The 21031-nt window shown below is 31.4% G+C and overlaps 2 protein-coding genes and 2 long non-coding RNA genes across 4 annotated transcripts; 1 reads left to right on the forward strand and 3 right to left on the reverse strand.

Annotated features, from left to right (window-relative positions):
* Window positions 1-3865: 3865 nt before the first annotated feature.
* On the reverse strand, window positions 3866-6166 carry LOC109189711 (receptor-like protein 12). Its single transcript, XM_019340319.1, has 2 exons — window positions 5313-6166; window positions 3866-3982 (listed from the first exon to the last, which is right to left on the reverse strand). The coding sequence occupies exon 1, from the start codon at window positions 6126-6128 to the stop codon at window positions 5361-5363; it is 768 nt and encodes a 255-aa protein (XP_019195864.1). The 5' UTR covers window positions 6129-6166; the 3' UTR covers window positions 3866-3982; window positions 5313-5360.
* A 52-nt stretch (window positions 6167-6218) lies between these two features.
* LOC109189677 (receptor-like protein 12) lies at window positions 6219-8307 on the reverse strand. Its single transcript, XM_019340289.1, has 2 exons — window positions 6395-8307; window positions 6219-6225 (listed from the first exon to the last, which is right to left on the reverse strand). Exons 1-2 carry the CDS (start codon window positions 8305-8307, stop codon window positions 6219-6221), a joined length of 1920 nt encoding a protein of 639 aa, XP_019195834.1.
* Window positions 8308-15901: 7594 nt separating this feature from the next.
* Window positions 15902-16696, forward strand: LOC109189733. The gene is made up of 3 exons (XR_002055615.1): window positions 15902-15921; window positions 16069-16153; window positions 16585-16696. It is a non-coding gene; the product is annotated as an uncharacterized LOC109189733 (long non-coding RNA).
* Window positions 16697-19353: 2657 nt separating this feature from the next.
* On the reverse strand, window positions 19354-20208 carry LOC109189732. Its single transcript, XR_002055614.1, has 2 exons — window positions 20132-20208; window positions 19354-19585 (listed from the first exon to the last, which is right to left on the reverse strand). It is a non-coding gene; the product is annotated as an uncharacterized LOC109189732 (long non-coding RNA).
* Window positions 20209-21031: the final 823 nt, after the last annotated feature.

Consider the following 21031-nt stretch of genomic DNA (forward strand, 5'->3'; position numbering starts at 1 on the left):
CATTCTCCCTCCCTTACCCAAAGTAGACGTACGTTTACAAGTATGTCCAAATTATACTAGACTTTTATATAACACTATATTCTATGAACAATAGTACTACACTCAATTTGATGAGAAGTTGAGAACCGAGGGACTTGGAATGAATTTTAAATTTTAAAAATAAATAATTTTATAAGTTAGGTTTAACTTTGCTATACATATGTTTCCCCACCTTTGCCCAAATTACAAGCTACGTTTACAAGTATCTTCAAATTATATCATCATTATTTCCATCTCATTTTACGATCTCAATTTTAATAGCTAAGATTAACTCAACCTTTTTCACAATTGAATTTTATATTAATTAGGAGTTAATTTCATTTTTTTGTCATAAATTTATAAGTGACAGTCCATTTTAGTCATTTTTTTATTTAGAATATTCACTTTTAGTCCTAGTATTATTGTGACATGACTATTTTTTGTTCTCTATCAACAAAACAGTTTAAATGTTGTTAAATATAAGAACATTTCGGTCTTCAATTTTGGATTTTTTTCAAAAAAATAACATTAAAAAATAGGGGGTCAACCTACTTTGTATAAAAAGATCGAAATGTTATTGTTGTATTTAACGGCATTTCAATGTTGTTGTTGACTGGGGATAAAAAATGGTTATATCACAATAATACTACGACCAAATAAGGATGTTATGATAAAAAAATGACTAAAAGTAGACTGTCACCTAAAAATCTTGGACCAAAAAATGGAATTAGCTCATTATTTAATTTACGGGGCGTTTGGTTAGAGCCTTAGAGGGAATTGCAATTTCATTCCCACCTAATTCCTACATATATAATCCGAAGGCAAACAAATTCTTTTATTTGGTTGGAGGGATTTGCAATTCCTCGAAATTGAAATTTCCTTATTTTCATGAAAGTAGTATCCTAGCCCCCATTGATATTTTAATTTCATGGATTTTAGGAAGGAAAAAAAAAAAAAAAAAACTTTGACACAAAATTACCCCCTTTTTTCAAAACATAAAATTGATGTTTGTCCTCTCTTTTTCTATTATAGCGTGTCTTCTTCTTCTATTATCAACACAGAACGTCAATCAGTATGTCAACCTCATCAATCAAATATGTTTTCTCAAAACTCTTTTTATCTATTTTATTGCTTTCAATTTGTTATGCAATTCTAAGATTTATTTATACCATGTTACATAAATTTTCAAAAGTAAAATTTAATTTGATCATTTAGGATTTATAATAATGATGATGATTATTATTTTTTATAATTCTTTATCAATTATCGTTACAATATAATATTTTTTTTTAAAATGTTACTGGCTCTATTACATTGTAATATGTGTTCATATACTTTCTCAATCTACTGAAACACAAAGAACCAATAACGCCTTCACTGATGCTCGAACTCACAACCTTCCAAATGGAAGTTCAACCCGGATACCATTAGACCACATAGTTTGGGTCAATATAATATTTATTTAGTACATACTTTTAGAAAATAATTGTGAATTTTCTTCGGTTACTAAAAAAATTACTTATAGTATGGAGTGCATGTTACGTCTCCTAATATTACTTTAGTCACAATGCAATGGACCAATGTCATGTGATTATATGAGATATGATATTATTTGCATTGACTCCACTTTTGTTGTGTAATCTATTATTTTCCTAGAAGCTTCTATGAAATTTCTCATAGTTTGCTAAACAATATTGTCCTTGCTTGGCAATTTTCTGTTTGTGTTAAATTGTTACCGAATTATGTTATCGGTTAACAATTGATTGTGTTAGCTATTAACCAATTGGCAGTATTAGATGCGGGTAAATTTTCCTATGAAATTGTTTCACGAATCTTCAATGGTAAGACAGATTGAATTTTTGATAAGTATTATATTTTCTCACATAAGTATTATATTTCAATTTAAAAGTACTAAATTATTTTTCATCAAAAGTATAAAACTTTTCATCATAACTATTACATTTTCTCTCATACTTAAGTAACAATAAAAAAATGTATCCATTAGTAGTACACTGCTGGAAATTATAGAATTTTCGACCACCTGAAAGTAATCTTATATAATGTCGAAAGCAAAAAGTGGTCGGAAATAGCAACAAAGTTTTTTTCGGATACCAAAAGTGGTCGGAACAAGACTTTTGACTTATTTAAGATCATTTTCAGGTGGTCGGAAATTTCATAATTTTCAGCAGTGGTATTACATTTTTTTTTCATAAGTAACTATTCAACTCTAAATATTACATTTTTTTTCTTCAAAACTATAACACTATTCATTATAAGTAACAAGCAATTGTTTTAAAAAAATAAATTATTCTTGATTATTATTACATTTTCTAGCATAAGTATTGCATTTCCATTATCACTCGACACGCCTCAAAGACAGTCTCACAAGAGACTCACTATTAAGTGCTAATTAATTTTAGATGATAACATATAAAATGACATTTAAAAACATGAATGTATTTTATAACAATAATTTATTAATTATTATTAATAATTATATATAAATAAAAATATCTTAATAAAAATATTATTTTGACTATTTCTCATAAGCAAGCACATTAAAATTTAAAATAAAATAAAAATCTGTGGGGTAAAATAAAAAGTTCATAAAAGGTTATAATAATAAATAGATATGACACCAAAAAAAAAAAAAAGATATGACACAAAAAAAAAAAAAACTAAAAAAAATTAGATATGATACAATTTTTTTTCTTATTTAAAAAATAATGATTTTTAATTGATCAAACTCACCATAAAATCAGGTTAATATAATAATAAAAAAAAGGTGTGAATTTAAAGTGATTATCAATTAATAAAGTCCTAAACTCTTAGAAATATTGTAAATGAGTTACAAGAGGTTTAAATGAATAAAAGAGTGAATCAGTAGTACTCAAAAAAATGAATAAAAGAGCGAACTTGGCCCAAGTGTGCCAATTTATAAGCCTAATCAATTGATTGATCAACTATTACGGCAATTTATATCCTACACCACAGCGCGCGTTGCACTATGCGCCCAGATGCAAAACGACGTCGTTTTAATTTTTTTTTTTTTTTTTTTTTTTTTTGAAATTTCCCGCCCCAGTGAATGACAGTAGTTTTTTCTTAAAAAAAAAAAAAACCCGCTGTTCAAGAATGTACATAATGTTATACTAGAATACACATAATTGTATACATGAATGTACATAATTGTATAACAAAATATACATACTCTTTTTAAAAGATAATACACATAATCTAACATAATACATAATAAACATAAACTTTTAACATAATACACATCAACTATTAACATAATACACACAAATTTTCTGATTCGGATGTACATAATTGTATAAAAAGAATGTACATAATTGTATAAAAAATGTACATAACTGTATGAACCAATACACATAACTGTATGAACAAATACACATAATCCCAGCAACTTCCTACAACGCCTCCCAAAACGACCCCAAAATGATGTTGTTTTGGGAGGCGCGCGGCGCACAGTGCTATGTGCGCCGTGGTGTAGGGTATAACGATTGAACTATTACAGACTGATTTTGAACAATAAGTGCTAATGACGGACTAAACAGTTGACCAGATGAAGAAGTCAAGGAAAAGAAGCAAAGAGCTTGATGATTGTGTTTACAACCAATAGGGGGAGAGAAGTTAGCTTGATGCATGCTACAAGACACAGATTTGTGGCTTTAATTTGTGCCTCTGTAGTCTGTACCCATCATCTTTGTGCAATTGCTCCAAAGTGCAAAGTGATAATGGTAAAGCCAATGTACCCCTGCCACTTCTAATTCATAACTTCATCCCAGTACCCCTGCCATAGCCAAATTAAAGTACAATGGTAAAAGCCACTGTACATTAAATCACTTAGAGATGTTTATTCAAATTATTTTTAAATGAATGAATAGGAAGGCAATATTGTTGTTACCTGGAGTGAGTATTTCAACTGCAGCAAATGTTGTAAAGGCTTCAAAGATTTTAAGCTTATTGCATGCCAATATCCAAACCAAGCAAACAACTCCGATCAGTGACTTTACCAATTCTTCAAACTTTTTATAATTGTAAAAAGCAACACCACACTCTAATTTGAAATTTTATTAAGTAAAAAACAAACTACAAGCATAATTATAATAGTGGAAGAAGGAAGATATGTGAAAGGTCTAAAATACCCTTATTATTTTAACTGTTAAAATTTTCCGGCGAAATTTGGCCGGCAATTTGACTGGAGTGATCAAAATTGATAAAAATTTCATAGTCAAGGTACTAAATTGACACTTTTAAAAGTCAGATGCTGAAATTAACAAAGCCCCTATAGTCATATGACCAAAATTGAAATTTTCTCGTTATAATAATAAATAGATATGACACCCAAAAAAAAAAAAAAACTAAAAAAAAAAAGATATGTCACAAATTTTTTTCTTATTTCAAAAATATGATAATTTTTAATTGATCAAACCACCATAAAATCATATTAATATCAGGAAATGGGTGGGAAAGTGATAATCAATTAATAAAGCTTAAAACCTTTGAAATATTGTAAATGAGTTACAAAAGTTTAATGAATAAAAGAGCGATGGCCAAAGTGTGCCAATTTACAAGCCCAATCAATTGATTGGTGAACTATTACAGACAGACTGACTGAAAAATAAGTGCCAATGACGGACTAAAAAGTTGACGAGATGTAGAAGTGAAGTAAAAGAAGCAAAGAGCTTGATGATTGTTTTTACTGCCAATAGGGGGAGAGAAGTTAGCAGCCTTGATGCTACACACACAGATTTGTGGCTTTGTGCCTCTGTACCCATCATCTTTGTGCAATTGCTCCAAAGTGACAATGGAAAGCCAAGGTACCCCTACCCCCTTCTCATTCATAGCATCATCCAAGTAATCCTGCAACAACCAAAGTACAATATAATGGTAAAGCCACTGTACATCAGATTACATAGAGATGTTTATTCAAATTATTTTAAATGAATGAATAGGCCGGAAGGGCAATATTGTTGTTACCTGGAGTGAGTATTTCAACAGCACCAACTTTAAAGGCTTCACTGATTTTAAGCTTATTGCCAATATCCAACCCAAGCAAACAACTCCGTGACTTAACCAATTCTTCAAACTTTTTATAATTGTAAAAGCAACACCACACTATAATTTGAAATTTTATTAAGTAAAAAACAAACTAAAAGTATAATCGTAATAACAGTACACCTTAGAAATTAAAATATTGTAAAAGAACAAAAAAACCGATATATAAAAGAGAATCCAAACTAGCATGTAGCAATAAAACAAACACAACTCACATTATTCATGATACAGAGAAAGTGAAATCTTCCTTCCTTTGTAAAACTTCAATGCCTTCGACCATATCTTCTTGGCCTTGAGACGCTCCTGCTTTTGTTGCCTCCATAGAAATTAACAAACCATTCTGGCTTTCCAATTCGAGACATGAGATTTTCAATTAAGATTCCAAATACTAGCCCACAACCAAACCCAATCACTACAGCTTTCCAAGTAAATCCACTCAAGAAATCTGACTTTTCTTCTTGCTCAACATATTGGCGGGGCTCAAGTGATCTACCGTTGCCATTGCATCCCTTTGACAATGGAAATCCACATAAGTTGAGGTTTCCTCCATATGAGTCATTTTCAAAAGTATTAAATTGTTTGCCAGTAGGAATGGGTCCAACCAAATGGTTTTGTGATAAGTTTAAGACCTCAAGAAATGTCAAGTTTGTGAGTTGCTCTGGAATTTTCCCAGTCAGTTGGTTCCAAGAGATGTCCAAAGATTCAAGCAACCTAATATCTCCTAATTGGTGTGGAATGCTTCCATTGAAGCAGTTGTGTGATAAGTTGAGAAGCCGTAATGAATTCAAATTTCCAATAAACATGGAAATCTCCCCTTCAATTTGATTGCTTGATAAATCAATTGTAGTTAAAATGGTCAATACTCTTTCGAGTTGAATATCTTGACCTTTAATAACTAAATTGATTGAAATGTTATAAGATGCACCCGTTGTTGTCTCCAAATAACTGGGTACTTTTTCGCTTTCATCCACATTGATCATAGCTTTGAAGTAATTGAAAAAAATATTTTGGAAGGATACCACTAAAGCCATTACAGGATAGATCAAGGATCCGTAGCTTGGGATACCAAAGCATGAAATCTGGCAAGGTTATGGGTCCATATAGTTTATTTGAACTCAATATTAGAACCTGTAAGTTTTGAAGATATCCAAGCCACTTGGGAAAAGTATCATTTAGCTTATTATTCCCAAAATCAAGGACCTCTAGTCGTGCGCAATTGACCAAAGATCTTGGAATTGATCCTCGAAGTTGATTCCCATTCAAAGCTATAATTGCTAAAATATTGTTCTTTGCAAACATGGTTGGAGAAATGGCATTGAAGTTGTTCATTGCCAAGTCCAACACAGAAAGTTCATAAAGTTCACCCAAGCAATCTGGAATTGTGCCATTGAACTTGTTGCATCTTAAGTTCAAAAATTGAAGCTGGCTCGAGTTGCAGATATTGACGGTTAAAGGTCCTTGGAGCTGATTGGAATGAAGATCTAGATAACCTAAAAGTGGGATCCACAATTGGTTAATGCCACCTATAAGATGGTTTTGGGAAAGATCCAAAGAGTACATATTTCTCCAATACACAGATGCAAACCAATTTGGAATTTGTCCTTCCAATTTATTGTTTGACAGATCTAGGCTCTCTAGGGATGTTAAGTTTCTTATGAAGTCCGGAAACTTTCTAATCTCACAAGAGGATAACCGTAAGTCTCTTATTGGAAGATCACTTATATTTACTTCAGGCATCCTCCAATCATTACTCCATGAAAAAAGATTAAAAGAAAGATCAAGCTCTTCAAGTTTAAAAAATGTAGGAGGGATTTGTCCATCTAGCCGATTATGAGACAAATTAGCAAAGCTTAAGGATTTGCTTGAAATCTCGGGAAGTTGCCCCATGAATTGATTTTGGCTAAGGTCCAAATGGGTTAAGAAAGGACTGCTAAAAATCCAGGGAGGTATTTTTCCAATGAGTGCATTCCTAGACAAGGATAGTGTCTGGAGAGTTTGGAATCCACTCGCAACAGATGGGAGGGAGCCAATGAGTGAATATCCTTCTAAATTCAAATCTTCAAGTAGAGACAAGTTTACAATTGAAGAAGGAAAACACCCAGTGAAATTGTTCCCATATAGACCTAAAACTGTAACCTCTTGTAGGTTAGAAAAGGCATCTGGAATTTCTCCTTCAAAATGGTTGCTTGAAAGGTCTAATGTGGTTAGTTGGTTCAAATTTGAGATTGTGAATGGCACACTACCCTTGAATTCATTGGAATCTAAACTCAACTCTTTCAGGTGTGTTAGGTTGCCTATTGAATCATGAATAACACCAAAAAACCTACACTTAGAGAGTCTGAAATAGTTTAAGGACCTGAAATTGCCAATTGAATTTGACAACTCTCCAAAAATACCCGTTTCACTAAGATGTAAGATTTTCAGGGTATGATTGCTTCTCCAGCCAAACTTTGGCAATGAACTGACCAGATCTACATTCCCGTGTAGATCAAGTGATTTTAATTCAGATAACTGGGAAATGCTATCTGGAATGGGGCCAATTATATTGTTGTCTGAAAGATCTATATCTTGCAATGAAGCAGATATGTTTCCCGGTATGGTACTTGAAATACTATTTTCAGACAAAAAAAGTACCTCAAGCTTGGTGAAGTTTTGAAGAAATAGTAACCTCGAAACATTGCCATCAAAATTAAAAGAAAGATCAAGATAAACTAACTTGGACAAATGCGACATTTCAAATGGGATGCTTCCCGATAGACGAGAATATGAAAGGTCGAGGTAAGTCAAGTGAGTCAAACTACCAATCTCATTTGGGAGAGGGCTGAAGCCGAAATTATTCATGGCAAGATTGAGTTTCTGAAGATGTTGAAGTTGAAAAAGGGTGCTATTACGATGGATGGATCCTTTGAGCCCGTTGCAGTAAAGATCCAAACCAATGACATGACCAGTGGAAGTATCACAGGTAACACCTTCCCATTGGCAACAGTCAGAGCTCTCATCCCAAGATAACTTCTCTTCCATCCCATAACCTCCATGGCACAAGAATTGATCAGCTTCGTGTATCTCAAAGTGTTTTATGAATTGTAGTAGCAGAAGGGAATCACCTTGATCACATAGGTAGTTCTTCTTAGAAGAATTAGTAGAAGAGACACCGATACCAAATAACAAGGCCAAGTAGAGCAAAGAAAAGAGCAAATGGCTTCTTTTCATTTTTTTTTTTTTTTCTCTTTTCTGATTCTTAATTTGCAAGCTAGATTGAAATTCTGTTATAATAAACAAATAATAGAGGGCTTGCTTCTATTTATAATTAGTTTAGTTGAGTCCCAATAATGCAATGGTCCACTATTCCTCCATTAATGCATTGACTTGTCTTCTACTGTAGCGTACTCCATGGGCGCCATAAACGTGTCCTAAGTGTCGCTAAATCAGAGGTAGAGGTAAATCGTGAGTGTTTTAAAAAATTATTGAAGGAGGAGATAAATTATGAGCCGTTCAAGTATCTCTGTTCAAGAAGGATTAAAAGAGGTAAATCAAGAACCAATAACCTCTCAGTCGATCAGTCCTAGCATCAAACCCCACCCTACTCTAAAGTTGTGACTTTAGATCAAGTGATCTAACCTCACGGGACACGTACCGTTTCATATGCATCATTTCAATATGATCTTCTAAGTTATTTCATTATATTTTTCTTATTAATTAACCAAACCCACACAAACTCGAATTTTTTGAATTGATAGTTCGAATGAAAACAGTAAATGATAGCACAAAAGAGATGCTGAATTAATTTAAATTACACATAACTAACTGGTTCAAATGACGCTTCTGGTGGAAGTTTAACTTGTAATTTTGTGATCAACTTAATAATTATTTACTCATCAATTCCATGTGTATCGTTTTTTTTTTTTTTTTAAATAATATATGCTATAAAGCTTAGCTTTACAGACTAGGGTGGCATTTAGTTAGAGACTTTTGTACTATATTATGGTATTTGATACTACTTTTCCACTTTCAAAACTAAACCCTACTATAATATCATCTTATTTAATTGTAATTGATTCGTTATCGTCTCCATATCTTTGCAATTTAACTCACTTTCAATAATAATATAATTAAAAATGATAATTAATTAATTAATCAGAGGTCCACTTTGAGAATTTAATCGTAAAACAAATAAGATAATAGATTCCTTATGTCGGGAAGATAGTATTTGCATTGACTTGACTTCAGTTGCGTACTCCACAAGCACAGAAATTTATCTGTAATTTCATATATGATTTCCTTAGTCTCCATTCTGTAATTATAGCAGCAGCTATCCTTTGCATTAACTTGATTTCTATTGCGTACTACATGGGATATATGAAAAATGTATGATCATGTTTGGTAATATAGTTAGTTTATCAGTTAATTTTAATTTATTTGATCATTATTAGTTTTTTTTTTTTTTTTTTTTTTTTTATTTTATCATTATTAGTTATTTGATTTAGTTAAACAATATTTGGATTCTAGGAGTCATAGTCTTTGTGTAACTCTTTAGTTATTAATTAGTCAGTCTTATTTATCATTGTATGTATATTCATTATTGTTGAATTATTGAATACACTTCAGACTATTAACTCTCATTTGGTATCAGATAGCTCTAGGTTTCTCTTTCCTGATGACGTCTAATGTTGCGGCAGATAGTACGACCGACGGCCAACGCAAGCCACACCTGCCGCGATGTGGTACGACCGACGACCAAATACGTGACCTTCTCCGATAGGGAAGAGACCAGCATGGACAACAGGGACTGGTCCTGACGAAACCAAGCGGAAAACTATGGATTAGGAAGAGCTAGAGAGTCGTCGTCCTCATTAACAATTAATATAAGTGTTTGATTAGTTAGCTTTTTGTAACCGCTCATTGCTTCAAAATACTAAAATTCAAAAAGCTATTTTGAGTAGTTTTTTCGAACAAGCTAAGTATTTTTAAAAAGTCATTTTACATTTAATCATTCTATTAATTATTAACAACTAATTTAACAAATATCTTTATACAATCAGCTAATACTATTAACTATTCAAACTTACTAACTTAATTAGCTAACAGCTATCTATCAAACATCTCTTATATGTAATTTCATTTTCTTCGATAATTGTTTACTCATCAATTGCTCAAAAGACCCCAGGGTAACGGTCCCATGTCCCCATCAATATTCTATGAACTATACGTAGTACTATACTCAACTTGATGAGTTGTAGATTTTAAAGACATAATTTCATAAATTAGTTTCTACTATACGATGCATATGTTCCATCCTCCCTTGCCCAAAGTACAAGCTAAGTTTACAAGTACGTTCAAAATATACCATCATTTCCATCTCAATTTTAATAAAATAATGAAATGCCATATATAATGCTTAATTGAGAGTGACTTATATCAAATATAAATGAAAATTATATTATAAGTTGAGAAATAAAATTAAAGATTGTTGGAGTTGCAGATAATGGGAGTTAAAGGTGTTTAATTTGAAGTTGGTTAGAGTGAAGATGACTGAAGCTAAATTAGGAGACAACAGTTAGCTAGTAATGCTTATAAGAGTTTTATCAGAATTAAAGATTCAGTCCACATGGATACGTCAATTGGTCATAGAGGTAAAATTTGTCACAAATGATCAATGAATGAGTTTCGCGCCAACGATAGTGTAAGAATTGAATAACCTCTCAAATGAGGGGATTCTTTGTACACATCACACGATGAACAAAAATCTAACATGATCAGTTGAGTCAATAATTCCTGTGAAAACCCATGAAGGCGTTTCCACCTTTTTGTCACAAAAAATTTGAAGACCCAAAACCAAATCAGTCTCCATTGCAACACAAATTTCCATTAATTACGGATCACTTCGCTTATGCGTTATATTGACTTGACTTATATCATGCATAGAAATTAAACATACATATAGCACAATTTCTAATTAAGTTCGTCAGACAGTTAGTTTAAAGATTGATTATCCATAAGAGCTGTCTATTTATTCTATTAGCTCTCTTAGTTTGAACCGATTATAGTAATGGGTAACCATTGCTTATATGATTACTTTCTTGTGATCTTTTATCGACTAAAGTTGCAAAACAGGCTTTATTATTCAAATTACACATTCGAATAGTAGTTGTGGACTTTCTTAGGGACCAAATAATTTACCATCAATAGTATTCTAATCATATTTTTTTGTCAATTCCATCAATTAACTAATCCTACTCACGACTTCATTTAAATTTGTCTATGCTTGTGGACCATAATGCTTGACTTGGAGTCACTTGTCATAACTTTTTAAACAGTATAAGTGGGTAGATTATGAAATTAATTAACTTGGAGTCAATTTTAATTTAACCTTTATAGACAAGTTGTTCCATGAATTAATTTCTACAAAAGACATTCTCCCTCCCTTGCCCAAAGTAGACGTTTACAAGTATGTCCAAATTATCCTTAGACTTTATATAACACTATATTCTATGAACAATAGTACTACACTCAATTTGATGAGAACCGAAGGACTTGGAATGAATTAAATTTTTAAAATAAATAATTTTATAAGTTAGGTTCTACTTTGCGATACATATGTTTCCCCACCTTTGCCCAAATTACAAGCTACGTTTACAAGTATCTTCAAATTGTATCATTTCCATCTCATTTTATGATCTCAATTTTAATACGGAGTAGCAAAGATTAACTCAACCATTTTCATAATTCAATTTTTATATTAATAAAGAGTTAATTTCATTTTTTATTCTAGATTTATTAGTGACAGTTCACGTTTAGTCTTTTTTTTTTTTTTTTTTTTTTTAATTTCAAAACATCCACTTTTGGTCTTAGTATTATTATGACATGATCGTTTTTTGTCATCTATCAACAAAACAGTTTAAATGTCGTTAAATACAAGGGTATTTCGGTATTCAATTTTATATCTTTAAAAAAAAAATAAACATAATAAATATAGCAGGTCAACGTACTTTGTATTAACCGAAGGCGGTTTGGCTCTCTAATTTCTCCAAAAAAATGTTTCTTTTGCTCTTAATTTTAATTTTTTATGTATTTAGATTGTTTCAACAACATTCAAAACGATTTTACAACCATTTACGTAAATAATTTGTAACAAAAAATTATAGGAACCTTATATTTTACTATTGAATTTTAAAGGAAAAAGTGTCAAATTGGCCCCCTAAGTCGAGTGGATAGTGCAATTGGGTCACCTAAGTGAAAAAAGCTCCATTCATGTCCCCTAAACCGGTAAAATTGTTCAATTAAGTCCAAGTTGACTTGTTTATCAGGTTAAATGCATATGGTGTTGACATGTGTCTTTATTTTATTTTATTTTATTAAAAATATTATTTATTATAAATTAATTAAAATAATAATAATAATAATAATAATAATAATAATAATAATAATAACTTAAAAAAAAAAAAAAAAAAGAGCCACCGGCTGTCTTCCTTCTTCAAGGACAGCCGCAGCCGCTGTTTTTTTTTTTTTTTTTTTTTAATTCTTTTTAATTATTATTATCTTAATTAATTTATAATAAATAATATTTTTAATAAAAAAATAAAATAAGGACACGTGTCAACACCGTATGCATTTAACCTGATAAACAAGTCAACTTGGACATAATTGAACAATTTTACAGGTTTAGGAGACCTGAATGGAGCTTTTTTCACTTAGGGGACCTAATTGCACTATCCACTCGACTTAGGGGGTCAATTTGACACTTTTTCCAATTTTAAAATTTTTAGTTTAAATTTTATTATTATTATTTGTGTTTTAAATAAAAAAAATTTTTTTAAAAAAAAATTGGCGCCTAGGGGGCGCCTAACGTTTTTTGCAACCTTGGGTTTATTTATGAGCAAATACTAATTTTGATCCCACGAGTATTAGCAAAATGACGGTTTTGGTCCGCATGTTTAATTCCTACCAATTTTCATCCATGACTATTGTTTTAGTACCAATTTTCATTCATGACTATTTTTTAGTATCAAAATTCATCACGCTGGTCACTCCTCCAATTAAGACATGTTGAAATCTAAAAAATTTAAGGGCATTTTCGTCCTTTCAACTTAAGATTCCAATTTGGGTATGAATCAATGTTGCAAAAAATGTTAGGCGCCGATTTTTTATTTTTATTTTTATTTTTTTAATTAAAAAAATTAAAATTAAAAATTATCAAAATTCACTAATAAAACATAAGGTTCTCATAGTTATTTCTTAGAAACTATTTACATAAGTGGTTGTAAAATTGTTCAAAAGATTGTTTAAACCATCTAAATACATAAAAAACTGAAATTAAGAGCTAAAGAAGCATTTTTTGGAGAAATTAGTGGGTCAAACCGCCTACGGCGATTTGAAAATTTTTTTTGTCCAAAATGAACAACCGAATCAAAGTTATGCATTCCCGAACTTTTTCCACTTTACAACGCAATAAATAAATAAATAAATAAAATATTAAACGCCGGTTCAGCCGGCTTGGCGGTCTAGGCAGTCGCCTAGCCGGCCGGCCGCGGAAGAGGCCGATTCAGGCCTTCCTCGCGGCGGCCCGCGGCCGCCTTGCGCCTAGGCGCAATTTTTGCAACACTGGTATGAATAAAGGGATTTAAGTCCTAATATCGATCCAATTTGCGGTTCTCCTCCTCATCCTACCTTAATGTGAGGAGGAAAACTACAAATTGGGATATATTTTAGGGCTTAAATCATTTTATTTATGCTCAAATTGGGTTACTAATTTGAAAAGGACGAAATACCCTTAATAATTTCATATTTCAGCATGTCTTAAACGAAGGGGTGATCGGTGTGATGAATTTTGGCACTAAAACAATAGTCGTGGATGAAAATTGGTATTAAAATAATAGTTTATTTATACTACTTATTGCCTTTTAATTTTCATGTATATCCAAAATTGAAATTGAAATTACCAATAACTCTATTTCTACAAGCCAAACACTGAAATTTAAATTACCACTTTATTCTCATATTATTCATCTCCCATGAAATTGTAATTCTCTCATAAAATTGTAATCACTTCTCTACTTAATTTCCTCTCTCCAATCAAACGCCTCGTTCGTTACTGACTTACAGCACGTTTGGTTCACGGAATGAATTTGGAGGGAATAGGAATGCTATTCCATAGGGAATGGAATAGGTAAGGAATAGAATAGGAATTGTACTTTGTTGTTTGGTTGGCTGAAGGAATAGACTTTAGTAATTGTATTCCAGTGTTTGGTTGGTTAAAGGAATAGAAATGGAATAGGTTTTAAAGACAGAAATACCCTTATACAAAATAATAATAATAATAATAATAATAATAATAATAATAATAATAATAATAATAATAATAATAATAATAATAATAATAATAATAATAATAATAATAATAATAATAATAATCTAACTCTATAATAAAGCAAGAAGTTTTGCCAATCATTGTTTCCCGCTCAATTGAAACTACGCCGTTTTGCTTTAGTATTGTTCCATGATCGAATTGCTTATTCATTGTGCGCGTGTAAGTTGATTCCGCATTGGTAATATGCCTAGCCGTTCTTATTATTATACAATCCTTGGTTCCCAAGGAGTTCAATTAATGTAGAACTCTTGGTATTGTAAACAAGTTGATTAATATTAATATCAAAGCATAAAGAACTGATCCGGCCTACAAGAAAGAATCTTATATATTACATAGATTACATAGAATATGCAGAGTTGCAATTTTCAAATTCACATTAATTGAGATGTGCGATTTCCAAAACATTGGCTCCTGGTATCTTCTTTTTTTTTTGAATTTTCAATATGTATAAATACCCGACTTCTTCATGCCAAAACACTTCGCAAAATCAGATCACTTTACTACCTTTTCGAAAGCATTTTTGGGTGTTTCAACATGCCTTCCATGTTCATTGCTGTCAAAAACATAAAGCCGGAACACCAGCTCCGGGCAATCAGAGTGAGAGCAGTACGTGTCTATGAAGTTCCTGAGAAAAGGTGAGAGGGGCAGGCCAGTAAGAGCATGGAAATATTGTTCCATGATGAAGAGGTACTTTTATCTATTTGCCAATCTGATTTTATCTACTACTTTCATGCCATGTTATCTAATTTTTTTTGCTGTTTATAATTTTTTTCTATTGTATTCGCAGGGAGACTACATTCATGCGAGTATTATTAAAAAAGACATTGGAAAGTATAGAGATACAATAAAGGAAGGGAAAGTGTTTGAAATCAAGAACTTCATGGCTTCTACAAACTACTATGTCTACAAGATTACAGAGCATGGTTTCATGCTTAAATTCAACTACAGAACACAAGTGAAGGAAATACATTCTAATGGCTTTCCTTGCAAAATGTTTAGATTAAAGATTTTTTTGGCTTTGAAAGATCCTGATGATGTGAATGACAAGGAACTGATTGGTACTAACTTTACCTTTCCTAACTGCTAATATCTTTTTTATTATACTTTCAGTACTTCTTTCTAATATTTTGTTCATTTTGCAGATGTTATTGGAAGGGTAATTGAGATTTACAATCCTGTGGACAAGATTATAGGGGGAAAGGCCACCAAACTAATCGACTTTCAAATTGAAGACAATGCGTAAGTTTTTGAAAATGAACTTTGATTACATTAGAAAATGATGCAGTGGTTTTTTTTTTTTAATACTTTTCTATTATTTTTCTGTTTCTAATCCAGTGAGAACACCATGATGTGTACACTCTGGAATGAGCATGTATCTTCCCTTATGCCTTTTTACAATAGTGATTCGAAAGAACCACTAATTGTTGTCATTCAATGCTGTAGGGCTAAAGTTGTGGGTGGTGAGTTTCTCTACTGTTTTCTGTTATAATCTATTGATCAATCCACCTTTTTACTTTTTATTATGGATTGTTTAAACACATGATCCTCTATTTTCTAAAAACAGAGTATCTATAAATAAGTGCATCTATTTGTATCAATTTTTTTAGGTGAAGTGAGAATAACCAGTTCGTATGATGCTACGAAGCTTTGGTTCAATGAGGATTTTGAAGAATTTCAAGAGTTTAAGTCAAAGTAAGTTAATCTTTTATATTTCTCATATTTTTTTTATTTATCTTTATTAATATATGCTCTACTCTGTACTTATGATTGTAGACAAGCTATATATTTGTTTTTAACATCTGTGTACTGGATTCAAAAAAAGAAATACATTGAACTCTGTATATATGAAGTTAATCTCTTATATTTCTCCTATTTTTTTTATTTATCTTTATTAATGTATGCTCTACTCTGTACTTATGATTGTAGACAAGCTATATATATATTTTTAACATCTGTGTACTGGATCCAAAAAAAAAAAATACATTGTACTCTGTATATATATTGAAGTACCATGATGTACAGTGTATGCATTTCTTTAACTTTAGCTATTTTAAATGTTGTCTACTGTATTGTTGTTAGGTTGTTTAAACACATATGTAAAAAAGTTTCTAATATTTTTGAAGGTTGAAAGCTGAGGGTACTCCAATGAGAAGTCTTAGTACTGGCACACTACATTCAAACTCTACAGGCATTAGTGAGTTTAATAATGCTTCTGTTATTGTAACTAACTGCCATGATATTAAGAAGGTTAGAGAGGTAATCAACACACTAAGCTAGCAATTCTTTCTTTTATTTGATGTAACTGATTTTGTTAAGTGCTATATATACTTATAAAATTATTTGTATACTATAGGATGGGGAATACTATGTGGCTGCTGAGATTCTTGGGTTAGATTTTGAGGATGATTGGTACTACTTATCATGCCTGAAACTTGGATGTAATAAGAAACTAAAAGAACAGGAAGGAACACTTTTTTGTACTAAGTGTAAAAAGACTTGTATGATGGGTACAGTTAGATATAAAGTAGTTGTTATTGCTCTTGACAAATCTGGAGATGCTCCAATGTTGCTTTGGGATAGAGAAGTGGCAGAGCTTGTGGGTATTCCTACCTCTATTTTGTATGCAAAATACAAGGAGGTAAATTCTTCTAATTGTCTCTCACCCTTTTTTTCCTATACTGTATTTTCTAAGTTTTTAATTAGGTTATTTATCACCTACCTAAACAGCTTGATGTTGAAGTGCCACCTGAGTTGGATGCTATAGTTGGAATGAAGATGCTGTTTAAGATCAACTTCAAGCTGGCTCAAAAGATGGGTCCCAATTACCCATTCAATGTTGTGAGGGTTGTCAGGGATGAGCAATTGTTGAAAACCTATAGTGACAGGTTTGTGGAGCATCAAGAGCAAAACTTAATCTCTAGAATGATTGAGGAGGAAACTAACACCGATGCAATTTCTGAAGTAAGAATTTGAAACCCTAAGCTCTATGATTTTTTAAAATGATGGTTACTAATAGGGTTTACTGCTTTTCTTAATAACAGGAAGACTCGATTGCAGTTGAAGTGAATAGTCCTGCCACTGTCCAGCCCTCGCAAAAGGAAGGAGAAGACAATGCTGAAAATACTGGGGCTATTAAAAGGTCACTTTTGGATGAGTTTTCATCATCCAAAAGTAGGAAGAAGTTGACTGACTCAGAAATCAAAAAGGAAAAAATGTAATTGAGATTCATGGTTGGAAGTGATTGTTGTTAGCCTGCTACTATCCAGACATATTTACTTTTTTTTTTTCCTAATCCTGTGGTGTGACACTTATTAAATTTTAGTTTTTTGGAGTTTTTATAAGTTTTAACTACTGTTTTGAGTGATTGCCTAACTGTTTATTACAATTAATTGGTGTATCTACTGCTATTAGAACCTGTTTTGCAGTTTTTCTAATCTTCCTTTCAGGTTATTCAGAGTAAGGATGATAGGTGGCCAAGGTTAGCAAGGATGCTAGGTGGCCAAGGTTTTAAAATGCAGACAGAATGGAAATAGTTTTGGAAGAAACTGACACTTTGTAGTTGTAGTTTTGTATAGGTTCAATTACATGTTTAACTACTACTATAAAAGACTATATATGTAAGTTGCTAAAAATATTTAATCATGACAGTTATTTGCAAATAATATTCCAATTCTAAACTGTTATATGTAAATACCTTGTGCCTAAAAAATAGAGTTAGTTTCACTTACCTATTTGCAAAATCTTCTTTTACTCTGTTTGCAACTCTCCAAAGCACTTGATGTCCAAGCTGGTATCCATCAAAATTTGCTAGCACATTTAAAAAGAAATTAGATAACAGCACCTAAATTCAATATTTGTAAAGTAATTAACATTACTGTGTTAACTAAAAAACTGAGAATCTCCTTTAATTAGAAAAATTATTTGATCCTACACAAATCTGACTTCTATACTGATATAGAATAAAACAAAACAACAAAGTCAAACCAAAAAATTGAAAACTATTGCATTCCTGGTATACTCATACAGATATCAAAGACACTGGAAATAAAATTAGATGAACTGGGTCGATACTCGAGGACCATTTGTTGAAAAAAGTCATTTTATTCAATGTGTCTATTATTAATAAAACAAAGTTGTTGCTTCCAATAAAACACATTTAAAGAATATTATGACACAGTAGAGGAACATTATACCAGTTTTAACCAAAGAGAAAAAAAAAATAAGTACTTAACATTACCGTGTTAACTAATAAACTGAGAATCGACCTTAATTAGAAAAATAATTTGATCCTACACAAATCTAACTTATATACTGATATAGAATAAAACAATGTACCAAAGTCAAACAAAAAAATTGAAAACTTTTTGCATTCGTGTTATACTCATCCAGATATCAAACACACTAGAAATAAGGGAAGATGAACTGGGTCGATACTCGAGGACCATTTGTTGAAAAAAGTCTTTTTTTATTCAATGTGTCTATTGCCTTACAAATTAAAGTGAACAAACTTCCAAACTATGCAAGTATATGCATACAAACTAATCTAAAGACAGGCAAATAAAGATAAAGTCTTAACCTATTTGCTTATATGACCATATTGCTTTTAGTGATCTTTGATTGATGTGTTATTTTCTGCTTGATGCTCTTCAATTGATCCAGAGCTAGGATTATTTCATTCTAAAAAGAATAACAACAAAAAAAAAGGTTAGAATTTGTGTTCAGAATATTTAATAACAAGACCAAGAGGAAAAGGATACACTGGCATAACAGAGAATTGAAGATTAGTATAACCAAATAATCAATGTGTGTGTTCAATGTTCTTACAACTTATCAAAAGAAATTGACAACAATGGAAGTAAAAACAGATGGACTTGGTCTATACTTGAAGACCATTTGTTGAAAAAAGTATTTTTAATTCAAAGTGTCTATTGCCTTACAAAGTAAAGTGAACAAACTTACAAACTATGCAAGTATAACAATACAAACTCATCTAAAGTAAGGCAAATCAAGATAGAGTCTTAACCTATTTGCTTATATGACCATAGTGCTTTTATTGGTCTTTGATTGAACGCTTATTTTCTGCTTGCTGCTCTTCAATTACTCCAGAGCTTGGATTATTTCATTCTAAAAAGAATAAGAAGAAAAAAAAAGGTTAGAATTTGTGTTCAGAATAAATAATAACAACACCAAGAGGAAAAGGATACACTGGCATAACAAAGAATTGAATAGTTTTAGAAGCAAAGAATCAATGTGTGTGTTCCATGTTCTTACAACTTATCTAAAGAAATTGAATACAATGGAATTATTGGCATGTGAAGTAAAAGTTAATCATTCTTAGGGAAAGAAACACATTCCCTAAACATTAAATATAATTGATGGCCAGCTATCATTACTATTAAGAGAAAACCCTTCAGTTCCAGTCCTATTTTCAAAATCAAGGCAAAAGTTAAATAAACTACAATGAACCCATCTAAAGAAAGATGCCCAATCTAACTCCCAACACAGTTCTCCAGTTTCAGACCTCAGCCAAATAGACAATTCACATCTACATTTTCAACTACACACAATAGACAGTACAATGAGGAAAATCACTAAGTCAACAATTATAGGCATCAAAAGGAAACCAAGTGAGGAAAATAAAGGTAATTTCGAAACTTATCTTTTTCATACTTGAAATGAAGCTGCATTGGAGCATCCCTCTTGCTGTGCGATTCTGTTTATGCTCTCCATCTCCTCAAATAATTCCAGTATGTCCATAAAAAACAACATGATAAAGTCGATTAGAGGTTAGGATTTGTGTGAAAATAATATAGCTATAGCATTTTGAACATGATATTTACACAGTTAACAGTAATCTCAATTGGGTGTTTTTAGAGCAACACTATAAAGAATACGATTTAGAACCCTAATTGCTATGAATCATACAAATATGAAATTAAGAGATTTTATGTAGGATTGTCGATCTGCATGCTTACATCCAGAAAAATAGATCAAGTTTAGAATGGACAACAGTGATAAATAGGAAACCCTAAACAAATTGACTGCAAATTTAACACATACTAACCTTATTAGTTGAAAATTAGCTTCACTGCATCGCGATTTCCACCATTGACTGTTATTGAACACCACGATCTTTCACAGAAATGAAAGATCGCTATTATGTACTGAGAATCGGGCGATGCTCATCTAGACCCGAGTACAATTTCTGCGGAAACAATGTTCAATAAGAACAGTTGAATCCGAGATAACGAGTAAGGGCCGATCTAGATTTAGGCTTGACAGAGAGAGATCGGAACATCGTTTTGAGATTGTGAAGAACAGATTTGTTCAGACATGCGAAGGAGAAGGGTGCACCCGTCTTCCTCATCTCAAAAGATTCCGACCGAACAAACATATAAAATTATATATATATATATATATATATATATATATATATATATATATATATATATATATATATATATATATATAAATTGTTTGCATATATTCATTTCTGTATATATATAATTATATGCAAACAATTTATATATTTATATATATATATATATATATATATATATATATATATAT

Source organism: Ipomoea nil, unplaced genomic scaffold (genome assembly GCF_001879475.1).
Source record: "Ipomoea nil cultivar Tokyo-kokei standard unplaced genomic scaffold, Asagao_1.1 scaffold1562, whole genome shotgun sequence".
Lineage (NCBI taxonomy): Eukaryota > Viridiplantae > Streptophyta > Magnoliopsida > Solanales > Convolvulaceae > Ipomoea > Ipomoea nil.

Coding starts and splice junctions, on each gene's coding strand:
- LOC109189711 (XM_019340319.1), bottom strand. CDS start 6,128: ATGGCTTTAGTGGTATCCTTCCAAAATATTTTTTTCAATTACTTCAAA.
- LOC109189677 (XM_019340289.1), bottom strand. CDS start 8,307: ATGAAAAGAAGCCATTTGCTCTTTTCTTTGCTCTACTTGGCCTTGTTA.